Here is an 18,075-nt window from a genome sequence, read left to right as displayed (position 1 = left end):
CATTTATATGCATCCAGTACTGTCTATGTCAGGGCTTTTCTGCCATAGATCTGTGAATGCAGCTGTGCTTACTCGTAAGGTCACAAAAGACAGCATCATCACAGTGTTATTTAGTTCAATTAGCACCTTGTCTGCAGTTCGATAACAAAGCTCTGTTTCCGTCGTGGGCTCATTATTTTTAGCCGAGGATCTGTTGAATGGAGCTGCCATGATTTCTCCCATTTGTTTGACTGCTGCATTTTCGAGGCAGACACAGACACGGGGCCAAGCGCTCTTCGCACCATTCATCTCTGAATTTAGATGCGACCTCTCTCCTCACGTGCGCTAGACGACAGGCAGTACATTAGTGAAATGACAGCTCTTCATTTCTGCCTCGCTCCTCTGCACATCTGCACCCCAGCATAAATAGCTGCGTTATTATCTGAGCAGGAAATGAAATGCTCCATACACTAATGATTTGTTGTAGGATACTCAATGAGAAGTGTCTAGTGGAGGGGTTGAGATGTGAAATTAGTTTGAATGCAGTATGGAAAGAATCTATTTACAAGCTCTGAACTCTGAGTTATTAGTGTAGAGGAGTAGATAACTAGTACTTGTGGTGCTAACTTAACTATATTTTTTAGTTGTGTGACTAGCTTGACTGTTTCAAGTCCTGTGGAAAACTATGTTTTGCTAATAGTAGTATGACATTAGTTTTTTTGTTGTTTTTACAATATTTCAAAGAATGAAATTTAGAAAGTGTCTCACATACCTTTGTCTTAATGAACAATATATTTCAACCTATAAAACCTTTTTTTGTATGTTTTACCAGCTTGTGCTTTACTTCTATACAATAAATGCCACTTGCTATCCAAGATTAATACAATATTTTTTTCAGTAGAAATTTTATTGCTACCTAAAATTGTTACAAATCATTTTCGCTTATTGAAATAAAACTGAATTAAAATATAAAATATGATTTTGGATGAAACATTCAGAAACATGCCTTGGCAACTAACTGAAATAAAATAAATTCAAGTTAAAATCAGTTAAAATTGAAATCAGTTAAATGGGTCATGTACTGGCTTTTTTATTATTTTCTACTGTTGTCTGAAAAACGCTCTGTTTATATGGGCGCGTCGCATTGAAGACTTGGAAGTAAACGCCCACTGCTATAATTGGTTAATAGTTTTGCACAGTAATCTAACTTTCTGTGTGTCTGTTTAACAAGCTAGTTCCTCCTTCTGTGACTTTGTTTAGACACGTACACTTAATCAGGACATATCAAGAGATCTCTATCAAAGCAATAGAGACACAGACAGTAGTACAAATATTTTTTACTCACATAAGTGTGCTGTGCCATCTGTATTGGATCCGACAGGAATGGTGCAGCACACTTAAATTATGTGAGTAAAAAATATTTGAAAAGCATTGGTTTTAGTCACTCTGCAGTTGAACTGTGTCTTGTTTACAAAGGAATCCGAGGTGAAATTAAGCCAACAAATGCTCAATGTTTTACTCACGTGAGCTGAAAATATGAATTCAAAGGAAGGTTATGCAGCTACTGTGTTCTTCTACAACCAGGCTCTGCACAATAGTTTGCGAACTTTAATGGCATGTTTATTATGCAGCTTTATGCATCCTCTGTGTCCTCTGCTATAATTCAGATGCACTCGTATGAAATACTCGATATAGGCAGTACTGCCTCATATTGAATGGCTTATAAAGAAAATATCAATATACTGTATTGTACAAACTCCATAAAGGCCTACTGCCGAGCCCTAATAGGTAGGCACATTTTCTGGCATTCGCTGGGCCTGGTGTCAATAACAGCTTTTATTTCAGTAACAAGGACGCTTTCAGTTCTGAAACTTGCAGGATGCTCTTTTTAGTACGATGATCTCTTATACATATATAAAGCTCAAGTAAAAGTTGATTTTCTCAATTCATTACCCCTTTAAAATGAATAAATAAATAAATAAACTAATATAAATAAGACTAAAATAACACTGTTAAGTACTTTTAAGGTAATATAATTAGACTTTTTAATGCAGTGTGCGTGTATATTTCCGAGAATAAAGTTGTTAGTTAAGAATAGCACTTAAAATATTTTGTTAAATGCTGTTATTCATTTCAATGCATTACAATATGCAGACAGACTGTTTCCCTATAAATTAGTTTTCAGTTTTTATTGGTTTTATTTATCTCGTGTACGTATTTTGTACATTTAATGCTGTCACCTTTAAGATTCATGTACCTGGTCAATTGTGCTCTGATTCACAAGTAATTTATATAATTTAATAATTATATATAAAAGATTTTGTTGCCTTCGATTGAATGAAGCTGCTGTTCCTTAGCAATTTATTTTATTGTGTGTGTACTGTAGCTAGCTTCTTTTTCAAACAGGCATCTTGACTGTACTTTAACTATTTTAATTAAAATAAAGTAGCATGCAGCTTGGGGAGCTTTGGTTTTACAGTATTTTTCCAGCAGTGGGAGTTATAGGGGTGTTGCAGGCATGGTCCATGGCTGTTAGCAAGATGAAAGGAGGGGCACTCGAGATTTGATGTATGGTCTTACTCACCTCTCTCACTTTCTCTCCCTCTCCCTCATTCACCCTGTATTCCTTTGTCAGGAACTTGCAGTGTGATCGATTGATTTTAAATTTGTTCAGCCAGGGAATCAAAATGACTATTATGAAAAATAGATGTGTTGTTCTCACTTGATCAGATTAATGTGAAGTGAGTGCTGACAGAGAAAAATGAATATAAGTGCCGGACCACACAACTCACTCGCTCTGACACACATACACAAACACCCGTTCAAAGATGCCTCTCTGTTTAAATGCCTCAGAAATAGTCAGCGTGCTGGATTGCACTGGAGCTAAGCATCTTGTTCCAGAATTGTTTATCAGAGCCAGATCAAAGGAATGAGAAAGCCAATGCGCTCACACACACCGACTCACATTTACTAGAAAAGATCCAAACTCTTTTTTTCAGGAGAACCTGCTCATGCGGATCCACTTCCACATCTCAGATGAGACCAAGGAGGACATCTGCACGGCCAAGCACTGCATCCCACATCAGAAGTTTGCCATGACACTTTTTGAACAGGTTGGTGGGGTAATTTTTTTTTTTTTTTACATTTTGTGTGGTGCCTATTAACATGTATTGCAATTGTGTGTTGTTTACTCTCTCTTCCAGTGTGTTTGTAATAATTGTGGAGCCACGTCGGATCCTCTCCCCTTCATTCAGATGGTGCACTATATCTCCACCACCTCTCTCTGGTAAGTGGAGGACCACGTTTTCTGCTCATAGAAACTAATTAGCTCTGATCCAAAACTTAGTTAGATGACTTGCGGTTTACTGCCTATATAGACAGCTGCTATGAAGTCAGCATCTAAAAACATATAGAGTGATTTGTAATTCACTACACAGTATTTATTTTCATCAAAGAATCCTGGAAAAAAATGTCACAGAAGCACAACCGTTTTCAACATTAATAATACTGACAAATGTTTCTTGAGCACCAAATCAGCATATTACAATGATTTCTGAAGGATCGTGTGACATTGAACAAATCAAGTAATGGTTGCTGAAAATTCAAAACGTTTATTATAAAGTGTAATGATATTTCTCAAGAATCCAGTATTCGCTGGAGTTTTGAGCAAATAAATGCAGCCTTGGAATTTTTTCTAAAACATTACTAAAACCTATGGACCCCAAACTTCTGAACAGTGTATTAAGCGCTTGAAAATAAGTGTGAAAAAAGCACTTTTAAGAGCCCAGTGACAATAGAATCCCTTGAAGAGTTCATTTTTCAGTCAAGTTACCACCACAAATCTTGAACCATTTGCCCATACTACCGCCAACCATTATGTTTTGCTATGCTATGTGTTTTGGTTCACTTTGCCTTGTGCTGCAAAAATGATGGATACTTTCGCAGTTAAGGGTGATCTATTGGGACTTAGTGGGGTGTGTGAGCGTGTATATGCTGTTTAGCGCTGGAAACAGATGATTTTGGCTCCTGTCACTTTGATGTTGAGTGAGGGTTTCGATTTACACATCACACTGGGAACTGAAGGTAACTCCACAGTGTTTATTGTGTAAGTGAGCCACCAGCTCCAACTGAATGCTAAAGGCGACCTGCTGGGCTGGAATGAGCCTCTATATCATGGGTTATTAGCTGTCATCGTACATATCAGACCTGTGAGAGCCATCTGCTAGAGCTATGTACAGGAAATGTGCCCTCCCCAAACCTCTCCCTCATGTCCCATTCTCACACTATAGTTTATAGATTGTTACACACATGTGCAACCTTCATCTGCCATATTTTACCTCTTTTTCTCTCTTTCGCTCCATCCCCATGTTCCAACATATAAATCCTACATATGTGCACCCACACATAGTCTTATAGTTTCCTGAAAACGTTCTTACCTGCTGTGTTTCATTCTGAAGGCTCCTTGAAAAGCACTCAAGGATCTGTTTTGACAGGCTGAAGTAAAAAAAAAAACTGTTTTAGACATCCCTCATTGATTTCAGTATCAGATATGAAAACAACAATTCTTCAAGTCTGAATCTGGATAATGAAAGCTCATGCACATTCAGAAGTTTCCCTCTGAATTGCTAAAAACATGTCAACCTTTTCCATTTCATACATACTTTTCTGCCTTGGCATTGCACACATGCATGAATGGCAGTATCTTTTCTCCTTTGCGCGCACACACACTCTCACTCCTCAGTAAATCGTGTTCTTTGCCACGAGGCCTTGTGGCAGTAAATGATAGTACAGTGTGTTCCTTCACTCCTGGATGTGTGTATCTTTGAATTCTCACACGATGGCTTTCATATGAACGCAGACACTGTCAGTGAGAAGCTATTTCCACATGCATCCACAAACTCACACCAGAAAACAAAGACTATGCAATATGCTAAATTGTTGTCAGGTCACATTTACATACAACTGTATTGCAGTGCAAATTACACAATACTTTTTAATCTTCCATGAGTATAAATAGATAACTAATTAAATGGAAACCGGAGTAAATAAAGCTATAATGCTAAACAACAGTGCAACTTTTTTAATAGTTATATCAACGCACTCATAATGTAATGTGGTTTAGACAAGACAATCGATCAGAAAAATTTTCATGCAATGCATAAATTGACCATAATTTGTGCAAATCGTGCATTATGAGTCACTCTGATAATTCATGTGATAGTTTATATATATGGATGGATGGATATGCAGGAATTATGCCACAAAAGAAAAAAAGAGGATGCCATCCACCCTCTTAACATCATTATTAATGATCAGTAATCTTATATCATAAACACTGCATGCTAAACAAAGTGAAGTGTGCTTCAAGGTCAAGGTGGTCTGTTCGTTAACCGTTTTATTTCAAAAAGAGCAGTATGTTTACCAGGAAAAAGAACATATTAAATTATTTATTTATTTTTTTTTTCTCCAGTATGACCATCATTTTCAAGTAAAGCATACTGAATAACGCTGAAAGTAAGACCGCTAGAGAAAGGGTAGACCTGTCTGTCTATAGGTTGTATTTAGCCCTCAAGGGACTGTCTCGGCACATTTCCTCCAATGGGACATGCTGAAAGAAGCTTCGTGTGTGCAGATATGCTGCATGTCAAATGGATGCTATCACGCTTAGCTTAAGAAAGCATTAGCCAGTAAAGAACGCTGATTTCTGCACAGGCCTTCGGCTTCTGTCCTGATGGAGACCATGTGGAGATCGAACAGAGAATGGGTGCTGCCACATTAGTTTCTAATGTCTTCTGGGGAATAGTGATCTACAGATGATACATAACATCTGTGTACACTAATGTTTCTGGGCAGCTGAAAAAATGTAACACTGAGCTGTATTATACTTTTCATTAAAGTTCAAAATGATTGTATGTGAAGTTGTTTATTTCCTGTCAGTGGTGTTAACGCTGGTGCTTGAGGACACATCTGTCTCTTATTCCCTCTGCTGCAGTAACCAAGCTGTGCGAATTCTGGAATGTAAGGAGAAGCCCACACCAGAGATGTTTGGAGAGCTTCTCCGCAACGCCAGCACCATGGGCGACCTGCGAAACTGTCCGGTGAGTATAGCATACACACACGTCTTTTCATACTTAGCACTTAACAATACTTAACATCTCATTAAAATCGTCAGATAGTTTAATGGTGTTTTGAATTAATGTTTAAATTAATAAATTGATATTTTATATTTAATTGATAATTTTATTTTCAAGTGTCACTCCTAGTCTTCCATACTATAGCTATATTGGAAATCGGATGTCTGGGGCAATGGTGAATTACAGTCGAGCGGCAACCTCGCGCTCTCTCTCGTGAAGCCAATAAGGAAGTGACTAAAACTGCAATTCATCGACTGGCCGCTTGAGGCTGGCTGCAAAAGAGAGTCAGTCCCATAGACTCCCCATGTTAAAATGTCCAACTTTACAGCAGAAGAAAACATGTTTACAGCCTGGTTCAAAAAATGATTTTGGTCTATATTGCTAATTATTATATAATTAATAATAATAATAATTTTGCCCTTCATGACAACTGTGAGGGGGGTGAATTTTTTTATAACTCATCCGTTTAAATTATATTAAGCCTTAAAGTTCTGCATAATTAAGGGCGTGGCCACTTGAGTGACAGGTGGATTGCCGCTGCTGACAATGCCGTCGCGCTAGGTGGGCGTGGCTTCAGCAATCAGCTCCCGTCTTTTTGCCCATTTTCGATTATCCGGGAGAGTCGCACTGTGACACGCTGCCAAGATGGCGACGGCCCGCTTTTTTACAGTCTATGATTTCAGTATACAGTTCACTGGCCAATCCAGAAAGTGTGTAATATTGTCCTTTAAAATAATAGACTCATTTTCAGCATCCAGTCAAATCCAAATTGGATAAAATTCTTTCATGCCTACATTATTTCCATAATCTGTCAATATCTGGTTTGATTTTAAATTTAGATTTTAAAATAAACCCTTTTTCAAGCCACCCAGATACTCTTTAAAGCTCTGCTGTTCACATGGAACCATAAAGACCATCTGTTCTTCACATAAGAGAATGTTTTGCTCACTGCTTCTCTCCTCTTTACAGACGACAGACCCCCAGCACACACTCTCACACACACACACACACTCTCCTACACTCTATTACACACCAGCTGCTGATCAGCTCTTATCACACGCTGTGCACCTTCACCCCGCCACAGTAGGCGGCTGATTTCATCAACCCAAATACGCTCCAACCATCATTCAGCGTGCTTACGGAGAAACCCCTGTCAGCTTTTTACAGTCTGATCCGTATCAAATCAGCGAAATGAGTCAAAATTCATTCGAGCTGAAATCCATGCTTTCATTTCCAGTGATTTCAATTTCTCGATTCCCTGAAATGGCTTTATTGAAATGCAACCGAGGTCGTTAGCCTGTAACGTCACTGCTCTTTAGAAGCTTAGTCGTCTGGCCCTTTAAGCATTTGTTTGTCTGGATTCCCAGCGCTTGGCAGGACAGACTGCGGAGCTGAGGCTACCAATGATCTCTAATGGGACACTGTGTGTCTGTCTCAAGGCTCAGCAGTGCTGTCGCTGCTGGCTGTTCATTGGCTGCCTCGCTTGTGTGTGTTTGTCTGTGATGGAGCAACTGAGGCACAGAGAGAGAGAGGCCGGTTCTAATCCCTTCCTGCCCAGGTCTGGTGCCAGCCTGTTTGCCACCCCGCTACCCGTTCCACAAAGGCAGTGCCCGGCTAGGTTTTTGTATATTGAGGGAAGGGTTCAGCCTGGCAGTGGTGCTTGTCGCCAGAGCTTGTTTCCGTATACCCCTGCCAAAGCGCTCGACCAAGGGCGGTGACTCAAAGAGCACAGCTAGAACATTGGGCGTTGAACATAAGGCCCTGCTGGGCCGTGTTGCCCTGTTTGAAGCATTCCTTTCATCTCTCCTTCACCTTTTGTCTCTCTTGCACACATGCGATCAAGATGCCCTTTTTTTTTTTGTCTCATTTCAGAGTAATTGTGGCGAGGTGTTGCGGATTCGGCGGGTTCTGATGAACTGCCCGGAGATCATCAGCATCGGCCTGGTGTGGGACTCAGATCACTCTGATCTAGCTGAAGACGTCATCCACAGCCTGGGCACGTGCCTGCGGTTGGGTGACGTAAGACCCTTGCATAAACGGCCAACACACTATTATTGTTCCTTTTTGTTGACACTTCCACGCAGTAACCTTGAGCTTCCAGCTCCCTCTCTCTTATGCACCATTCAGGACAAGAGGAGGAAGCACAGTGTACTCTGTGTCACATTCAATATCTCTGTGGCCCCACTAGTGTTGTAGCATTCTCACATACTTCACAGCAGGGTTGTGTGCCGTTCTATGTGACGGAATGCAGAACTTGAATTTAAAGGAACAAAAAATGTAATTAAATTCAAAGACTAATATAACTTTTCGTTTTATACACACAGCATATGACATAATGGCTGCCTTATATTAAGCTTTTCCATCACAGGAATAAATTACTTTTTTAAATATATTAAAATAGAAAACAGTTCCATAATAATATTCCATAATATTACTGTTTTACTATGGTTTTGATCAAATAAATGCAGCCTTGGAAAGCATAAGAGAGTTTCAATAAATTGCCCAAAGTGGAGTGAATGGTAATAATAATAACAAAAATGATAATAATAACGGCAACATTTATTTTTATAATTAGTATTAAATTACATTTATACAATGATTGTCGTTTGATGTTGATTGTTTGATTATTGTTGATTGAAGATGCTATTTATTATATTTAAAAAAATCTTATTTACTGCATGTTAGTAATAAGAACATTTAAATTTCCAAAATATTATCGTTTAAAGTTGCATTTTATGCCCTATGGCATAAATTACATCTGTTTCTATACCTGTCTTTTAAACTATCAAGAAATAAATGTGTAATAAGTCAGGGTTAATTATATTCTATTATATTTTGTTGCCAAAACAAATTGTTCTGTTGTGTTACTCTTAAGTTTATCTTTAATTGCAATTCAGTAAATTCTTCTTCCTGTTTTACGTTTTTTAAATTACATCAATTACATCTCAATTTATTTTTAATTCACGCTCATTTATTGAAAGGGAGACAATTTTTAAACCCATGTTCTACATGGACTTTTATTTTTTAGATTCCCTCTTATAAGCGTGTGTTACCTGCTTAAATGTTGAAACTGTATGGAAACTACAATAATTATTATTTAATTTTGTATATATTCAATTAACTATATTCAAGTATCTTATATCAAAATAAGCTCTGCTAGTGCTGACAAGTCAGTGTTTAGTTAGAATGGGTTAACACTTGTGATTGGTCTTCACAGTCAGTTCTCTCTTTATGTTCCTGCCCTCCAGCTGTTCTACCGTGTGACGGATGAGCGGGCCAAGCAATCGGAGCTCTACCTTGTGGGCATGGTTTGCTATTACGGCAAGCATTACTCCACCTTCTTCTTCCAGACCAAGATACGCAAGTGGATGTACTTCGATGACGCACATGTGAAGGAGGTAATGACACATCTGTCTCTGGCAGCTGATTTTAGCATTTCTAATTGTGAATCGAGTGTGCGGCTAACTCTGAATGTACCAAACTATCACAGATTGGACCCAAGTGGAAGGATGTGGTATCCAGATGTATAAAAGGCCACTACCAGCCACTCCTGCTGCTGTACGCTGACCCCCGAGGGACGCCCGTGTCATCGCAGGACATGCTGGCAGCACAGCTGGACCTGCACCACAGCAGCAAGGCCGGCTATGACAGCGAAGACTCCGGTGAGACTAAGAGGAAGTGAGAGATAAACAAAAAAGAAGGGATAAACAAAAAAGAAACAATCCTATTTATCATTGCTTATTTTTAGAATCAGACGACGAAGTAATAGTTGACTTAAAAGTGAAAATGCAGTCAATCCAAATCCATATGAAACACAAAAGGGTAAATTTTAAAGATTGTGATTGCTGTAATCCATTCAGTTAAATTTGAAATAGCACTTTTAAAAATTAGGCTTATCTTAATTTTTACTTGTTTTTTTGTTTATTAATGCTTGTTTTGTCTTTAGTTTGGTGTGGCCCCCTAGTTGAGAACCATTGCTTTAGAAATCTTGAAATATAGTGCCAAATCATATTCACAGCCTTTCTGGCTTTCTTTTTTAATCTTGAACACACATCAAAAAGTACAATCTAAACATACTTTGAATTTTCCAATTTTATGGAAGGATGAAAGTCATACAGGTTTGGAATGACACGAGGATGAGTTAAATGTGCAGATTAAATTTTTTTGAGCAAACTATCCCTTTAAAATCTGACCTTTAAGCAGCTGCATTGGATAGCTGAAGCCAACTTTCTCTATTTCTAAATGCCCTCTCCTGTTGTTGTTTGTTGTCATCAGGGAGGGAGCCCTCAATTTCAAGTGACACACGCACAGACTCCTCCACAGACAGCTACAGCTACAAGTACTCTCGATCACACCATGAGTCCGTGGCCTCCCATTTCTCTTCTGACTCTCAGGGAACTGTGGTGTGTAATCAGGACAGCAGCGGTTCCCAGAACAGCATGGACACTGCTGGTACTTTAACAAACACACACGCTTTCTAATATAAATTCCACTAGCAAAAGCGTCATGCTAAATCAAACTGAGAATGCACATGTTTTTTTTGTTGAAAAAATTAAATAAAAATCTAACTTTCATGAATGTAAAAGACTGATTTTTTTTTTTTCTTCAGGGGAGGTTCATAAAGGCCAGGCCACTCCCCTTTGTACACCAAGGCCTTCTTCTACTGGCCATCTGCAGGACTATAAAGAGACTATGAATATGATCCACAGCAGACCCCTTTTGTCTTCCTCTAGCTCAGGGGTGGGCGGCTCGGAGGCTGGGGCACGGGCAAGAGATTGGGAAGATGAGAGCACCAGCAGTGAGTCCAAGTCCAGCTCCAGTGGAGGTCACTATCGGCCCACATGGAGACCCAGAAGAGAGGCCCTGAACATTGATAGTATCTTTAGCCGGGAAAAGCATCTGCCGCCTGGCTACGCAACGCTCAGACCTTCCCCTCTTCCAGAGAACCCGATGTCACCAGGGCACAGTGCTCTAGTCTCAGTGGCGGCTGTGGAGGGGTCCAACATTGCAGCAGCAGAGACGGGAGGCATGACCGATGGCTCAGGGTGTATGCCAGAAACGGGGGTGGAGCATCTACTGATCCCGCCACCTTTAAGATGTGTGGAACAGCAGCCTCGGCTGATCCAGAGGATGGAGAGTGGCTACGAAAGTAGTGAGAGGAACAGCAACAGCCCCATCAGCATGGACATTCCCCTCAGCGACAACCCCAGCACCAGTGCTCACAGGTAACACAGCAACTCGCCTACACTAACTAACCTATATATATTTACAGTGTGCAGTTCATATGTACTGTATGTATTTATTTATTTACTAAACAATGGCAATTTGGGTAATCTGCCAGTTATGTATTGATTCAGGTGACCAAATCCACAACAGCTTTGGCACCTATGCTTTAATACTGTGAATCGTCACTATTGTTCTGTGTTCTCATTGCTTTTTTTGGCATGTGGGTGAATTCATATATTAGAAAGGCTGTCCAGGAATTGCTCATCCAAGCAGAGAAATGTGTTGTTGCTCAATTTCCAAAAGATCTGAATAACCAAAAATCACATTGTAGTGTATTTATGCAAAACTTACTTGACAGAAATTTAAATCACAATTTAAAATATATTCAAATATAAAACAGTTATTTTAAATTGTAATAATATTTCACAATACTACTGGGTTACTGTTACTGCTGGTCAATTGTATATTGCCAACAAAACAGTATTGAGTATATCATAATTATCTGTCCAGGGCTGAACCATAAGCTGTAATGCTGCAGTATACAATCACAGACAAATTTACTACATAGACTCTGAGAATCATTCTTATGAGTTCAGTGACATATGTTGTTCTCGGCCTCAGGGACAGCAGCAGTAAGAGACCCGTGACATCTGGGCCCTCCTGGCGCACAGTGCCTAAGTCCAAAAGCAGCAGTGCCATTCTGCAAGACCTCAAATCACCCACCTGGAGTAGCAGTCCACTGAGTTTGGGTCAGTCATCACTGGTCTTTGCCTATGTGCATTAACCCACTATTGTTACAGGTTGTTCATGTCAAGTGTTTAACTGGGACATAAATATTGTTGTTACTTATTTATGTTTTTGTGTATGTGTAGGAGAGGGGCGCAGTGAACTAGATGAATTGCAAGAGGAAGTTGCTCGCAGGGCCAGGCAGCATGAGCTCCAGAGGAAGAAGGAGAAGGAGAGAGAAGCAGCACAGGGCTTCAACCCCAAACCCAGCAAGTTCATGGACCTGGACGAACTTCAGCACCAGGGTAAATACCACACAGGGCCAAACGGTCAGAAACCAAATGAAAGAAGCTAGAATTTGTGTTTTATGAGAAAGTTGGCACAGCTTTGCATTGTGGTTAATCCCATCGACAAAAAGTGCTTAGCTGGTTTCTTTTTATTTTGTCCAGTTCTCTCTTTCTTTTTTATACTTTTCACCTGATCAGGCCGACTGACCAGCTAAACCAACTTAGCACCAGCTTGGCCATGAAGGGAGACCAGCTAGGTCAATTTAACACCAACTGGGAGACCAGTTTAAACCACCTAAAACCAGAAGACCACTTTAGGCTGGTTTTATGGGATGCCCACTATATCAGTACCATATTGGTTACACTAGCTTGGCCATGCTGGGAAACCAGCTAGACAAATTTAAGACCAACAAACCAGTCTAAGACCGGCTAAGATCAGCAAATCACTTCAGGCTTGTTTTTAAGTATGTGCAATATATTGGTTCCATATTGGTTTTTGGTTGATATTACAGTTTTCTGAATTGATTTTTGATGGCTTTCTAAGCTGTTTATACTGGTCTGATTGAATGCTTCTGAGCTGGGGGTTTACATACTTTTGACTTGATTGGGCTGACCAATCAGCTACACAAACTTAATACCAACCTGGCCATATACTGAGAAATCAGTTTAAACCAGCAAAGACCAGCAAACCATTTTAGGCTGCCTCAGACTTTTTTTTCCCAGCAGGGATAGTTTGGAAATAAAAGTTTACCTTTTCCTGTCTTCTCAACTCTACATTGAATGCAATGTCTCATGATCTTTAAATGATAGAAGAATTGAAATATCATTGTAATACCATGTATTATAGTATAAATATTGTAGATGGGAGCCTGTAAAGAGATGTAAACTCAAATCTTACATTTGAATCAGAGTTTCCCTAGTCTGCGTGCATGTTGTGTGTACAAACAAACGTGTCTAATTTGAGTTGTGTTGGTGGCAGTCGTTAGACTGTATGCGCTTGTGTCTCAGTGGACATTTCCATTCCCGGTAAGCCATGCAAACGCTGTGAGCGGCGTGTTCCCGGGAACACGTGGGGACTCCTGTGAGCAGTGTTTGTGTGTGTATGAGCGTGTTCTCAGAGGCCTGGCCTTGGTGTGTTAATTGCAGGGAAGGGGGGCAGTTTTGAGCACTGCCTGGCGGAGGCTGACTCTCTCTTAGAGCAGTCGCTGCGCCTGGAGCAAGCTGGGGATACAGCTACAGCCCTGGCGCTCTCCCACCACGCTGTGTGTAAGTAATTCTAACCTGCCTCTGCTTGCTATGCCCAACTCCTACGTTGTCCGCTCGGGTAACCGTCACTTACCCTATGCACTTTCTAGGTCCGTTTGGTTAGAAAGCAGCTCCCGAAAACATTCATGTCCTCGCAAAATGACACAAACCCACCAGTAATACCCCAGCACTGCCTTCCCTTCCTGCAGCACCCTGTGTGTGTGTCTTTGCTTCTGTTTGTCTCTCTGTGTGCTTGTTCTCCTTGTTTATACGCGTGGCATATTATTTGTCATTATCCTGACTATGTTTTTTCTAGGGATGCACATTATATTGGTACTACATTGGTTATTGGTAGATATTAGAGATATTTTATATTTTCCCTTATTTTTATATTTAGATTACCATTGTCATATAAAAAATAATTGCTAATTGTAATCTTATAAATCTTAACAAATCTCAAAATAAATATACATTTTCCATACTGTACATTATAATGTTTTATGCCTAAATTAACTTAGTATTTAAAGCTTAAGTTTAGTTTCTAGTGTTTTACTTTTAAATGATTTATACAAAATAGTATGAAATTTATGGGTTATTGATAACATGAAAATATTGCGCTTATTTAAATTTTTTACAATCTTTTTTTTTGTTTAACTTTTTTAGGAATTACATTTATTTTTATTTTCTTATCATTATTTTAATTGAATATTCAGTGCATCCCTGTTTCTTTTCTCTTGGTGCTGTGATCAGAGTCACCATTTGCACAGATTTTCACAATCTGATTGGATGACTGGGCATGTGGCTCTGCCTGTTGATTGTCAATACTGCTGACAGTGGCGTATTATTGAAAAGTACTCAACTTTGGCCATTTGAGAGCCCCAATTTGTGACAGACCGAGGCTGCAACAATTTTAACCCTTTTTTCTGTGTGTGAGCCCTCCATCTGGAACAGCATTTGAATGGGCCACACTCACGGCCACACGCAAACTTAAATCCATTCTAGATTCATCATCATAACATTCCTGACCTCTATAAATCCCTTTTGATTGGATTGGATTGTGAGTGTTCAGCCGTCATATGTGGATACTGCTACACAATCCTACCTAAATCTCTCAGCACTCTCCAAATTAAAACAAAAAAGGTGGCTGCACAGTATATCTCTCATTTACCTGGAACAACAGCATTTTTGTCCGAAGTGCTGGTATACTAGCTTGAATGATTAATGAGCAGAGAACAATTTCAGCCATACAAAACTCTCCACAAATCTATTTATACCTTTTCCAAACCACTACCCAAGTCTACAAACCCTCCATCTCTGTCTCGCTTTGTTCACTGTACATGTGTATATATGTTTGTTCATGTCTGTATATATGAGGCACAGCACTTATATGTAAGGGGAAGACATATTTTGTAAATATTTCCAATCTTCAGATCCCCGGAGACCTTTCACTGTCTCGTCGTGACAGATCCGATCTGGCCAAAAGCACATACAGGCCTCTAAGATCCAGTGGCAGCCTATAAGGTCATGCCTTCACTATATAAAAAAAATAGTTCCCTGTACCTCTGGCCAAATGAAAGCAACGCCTGCCACAACCCTGCAGTACATTATTGGTTTTGCGTGTGTCTACGTCCTGCTTCCCGTGTCTGTGGTGTGCCGTCCTAAAACTTCATCCCTTTGCATCTCCCAGAATGCCATCAGCTTCTTTCCTACCCATTGAAAGGGATGCATGTCATCTGCAATTAAAGCTAGCTCAGACTCACCTGGTGTTGACAGCAGTAAATGTTCTGAAAAAAAAAAAAAAAACAGACTTAAATGAAACAGGTTCAAGTGAACCATGGCAACACTAACCTCCTATGTTTTCCATGCAGCCCCAGACGGGAGAGCAACCAAATCAACTGTTTCCTAATGCAAACTCATATTGGGATGCAATTAACAGTTAATCAGTGTGATGGATCTCAACATGTTGTTTTGTACACATAGCGAACAAGGGCTTAAAAGCTCAATCACAGTTGTTGGTTTCTCTCTTGTCATTAAGCAGAGCAGCCCAGTGCTTCTCCATATATTATGATCGTTCTGAACTCTGTTTATGTCACTCATTGTGAATGGGTTTGTTCAGGAAGCAAAATACTGCACAACAGCAGGCGATGTGTTTTTAGAAAGGCAACGTGAAAATTATGGAACTCCGGGGTGTCATGCAGCTATTTGATCGAGCAGTTCTGGATCCATAGTTTAATGTGCATTTTTTTGTGATAACAACTTTGTGTACCACAGAAAATCAATATTGTCGTTTTTGCTGTAATTATAATAAAAAAAATTAAAAAAAAAATCTAAATGTAAAAAGACTATACAAAGAAATAATATATAAAAACAAAATAATATAATATAAATTAATAAGAAATAAATTAATCAATTTAGTAAATCAATAGAGAAGTAAAATAAGACAAATAAATGTTTTGGACTGGACAAATGTAGACGTGAAAAGTTTAGGCAGACTTTTTTTTTGCGACCTTTGTGATTTTAATTTTTACGTTTTTTTTTTTTTTTAAATGGACATGACACTTCTGATGCAATCTACTGCTATTGACCCATTACATGCAGTCAACTATGTGACAGCTCTGATGAACTAGTGTGCAAAGCTTGGCCTATTGAATGGCCTAGAGCTCACTCTGGGGTGAAAGGTGGGTTGTATCCCACCATCACCCTCTCTTCTTTCTTTCAACTTCACTACTTTGTCGTTTCTATAACAAAGAAATTGTCTGCATCCCGGCCCCTCATAACTCAGCTCTTCCTTTTTCTTTTCTGCATTTTCTTTTCTTCTTTTCTTTCCCTTTTTGTTGTTCTTTTGCGTTATAGCTAATTTAAGATTTTCCATGCATGAGGGCAGTGCTAACACTCATAGCAGGACTATGGCTGCTGACGCCAAGCTGCAAAAATGCATGAGGAGAGCGCGGGGCCTACAGCAGCGCATGCAGCAAGAGCAAGAGCAGCAACAGGAGCCCAGCCGCCCACAGGGGCTCACCAGGTACCTCTACTGTCACCCTGTTTGTCCTGCTTAACCGCTTGTTCAAATGTGTACTCTCTCTCAGACCTCAATAGACCCGTACAATAGCAACATAAAATGTAATTTGTGAAACATGAAAGCAGAGTTGATGCATAAGGATCAAAAGAATCAAAATGAAATGTATTGATTATGAAATTTATAAATCAATTATAATAGTTAATTTTTAGTAAAATAAAACCCATTGTGTATTAGAGACTAGTGATCGACCGATGTATCGGTTTACCGATATTTTTCCCGATATTTAAGCATTTTTCCATAATCGGGTATCGGTTTTGTAATATCGGATTCGCCGATTTACGGCGCCATCTTGTGGCCGTTTTGAGATTTCCGCCATTGCAGCCCGGGCGTCTTAGGAGATCAGTCAACAACAACTCAGTGCACAGGTAAAGTATATGTTCTACTTGGTTTGCTTTAATTAATCAACTTTATTTAACATAACAGACATGCACAAATGAGATCTGAGACATAAATTCCTGATATAGTTAATTTATGCAGCTTGTTTCTAAACAATTGAGACGAACTCATTGAGTTATGTAGTGTTCGTCATGTCCTGCTCCAATAAAGACGTATCTTTACATGATTTAAATAAAACAGACATGAATGAGTGCATGTTGAAAATAAAAAAAATGTTTTTTTTATTCTTTTATTATGTGTTTTATGTTCTGTCGCTGTTATTCTGTTGTACTGCGGATCTTCTGTCACGAAAACAAATTCCTCGTACGCTATGTGTAAACATACCTGGCAATAAAGCTCATTCTGATTCTGATTCTGAAAAGCGTTGAATTTAATTCTCTATCTGTTGGATTTGCTCACCATTAGTCTAGAAGAGAAAGTTCGTTCATATTGCTTAGCAACTGACGGATGATCTGGAGGCTTAAGCACGGCGACTGAATGAAACTTTTGACAAGGTTATCTTGTTTAAACACCCTAGATTATATTTTCATTTACTACATAACAATTATTTCGCTAATACACATATAAATATAGCCTACCGCTTTGTGGAAATTAATTATTTATTATCTCCATGCGCGATCGCGGTTGATTAAGTTATAATCAAACAGCACTTTGTCAGTTGGCATTTCATGATTAAACATTAGATTAAATTTAGATCATAAAATGCCAACTGACAAGTGCTGTTTAACTTTATATAGTCTCGGGAAAAAAAGTTCGTTCATAGCCTATTGCTCAGCACCTGACTGGGTTGATGATCAGGAAGCCTCAAGCAATGCCACTGAATGAAACTTTTGACAAGATTATCTTGTTTAAACACACTAGATTATATTATCATTTACTACATAAGAATTATTTAGCTAATACACATATACATATACCGCTTTGTGGAAATTAATTATTTATTAGCCTATCTCCATGCGCGATCGCGGTTGATTAAATTATAGTCAAACAGCACTTTGTCAGT

General features: G+C 39.2%; 1 protein-coding gene across 5 annotated transcripts in view; it reads left to right on the top strand.

Annotated features, from left to right (window-relative positions):
• usp54b (ubiquitin specific peptidase 54b) overlaps nucleotides 1-18,075 on the top strand; it is a 100,941-nt gene that overhangs the window by 72,505 nt on the left and 10,361 nt on the right. For 4 of the 5 annotated variants that reach the window (XM_052611491.1, XM_052611494.1, XM_052611490.1 and 1 more), the window contains 12 exons: nucleotides 2,979-3,092; nucleotides 3,183-3,265; nucleotides 5,972-6,077; nucleotides 7,986-8,132; nucleotides 9,362-9,511; nucleotides 9,604-9,775; nucleotides 10,389-10,565; nucleotides 10,723-11,338; nucleotides 11,961-12,088; nucleotides 12,212-12,370; nucleotides 13,499-13,618; nucleotides 16,451-16,619. In XM_052611491.1, the coding sequence (XP_052467451.1) occupies nucleotides 2,979-3,092; nucleotides 3,183-3,265; nucleotides 5,972-6,077; nucleotides 7,986-8,132; nucleotides 9,362-9,511; nucleotides 9,604-9,775; nucleotides 10,389-10,565; nucleotides 10,723-11,338; nucleotides 11,961-12,088; nucleotides 12,212-12,370; nucleotides 13,499-13,618; nucleotides 16,451-16,619 (2,141 nt within the window). The remainder of the gene's footprint in view (nucleotides 1-2,978; nucleotides 3,093-3,182; nucleotides 3,266-5,971; nucleotides 6,078-7,985; nucleotides 8,133-9,361; nucleotides 9,512-9,603; nucleotides 9,776-10,388; nucleotides 10,566-10,722; nucleotides 11,339-11,960; nucleotides 12,089-12,211; nucleotides 12,371-13,498; nucleotides 13,619-16,450; nucleotides 16,620-18,075) is intronic. The other variant, XM_052611493.1, reaches the window with a different exon arrangement.

This window comes from Carassius gibelio, chromosome A12 (assembly GCF_023724105.1).
Source record: "Carassius gibelio isolate Cgi1373 ecotype wild population from Czech Republic chromosome A12, carGib1.2-hapl.c, whole genome shotgun sequence".
Lineage (NCBI taxonomy): Eukaryota > Metazoa > Chordata > Actinopteri > Cypriniformes > Cyprinidae > Carassius > Carassius gibelio.
This window is presented reverse-complemented; position numbering and strand designations above follow the sequence as displayed.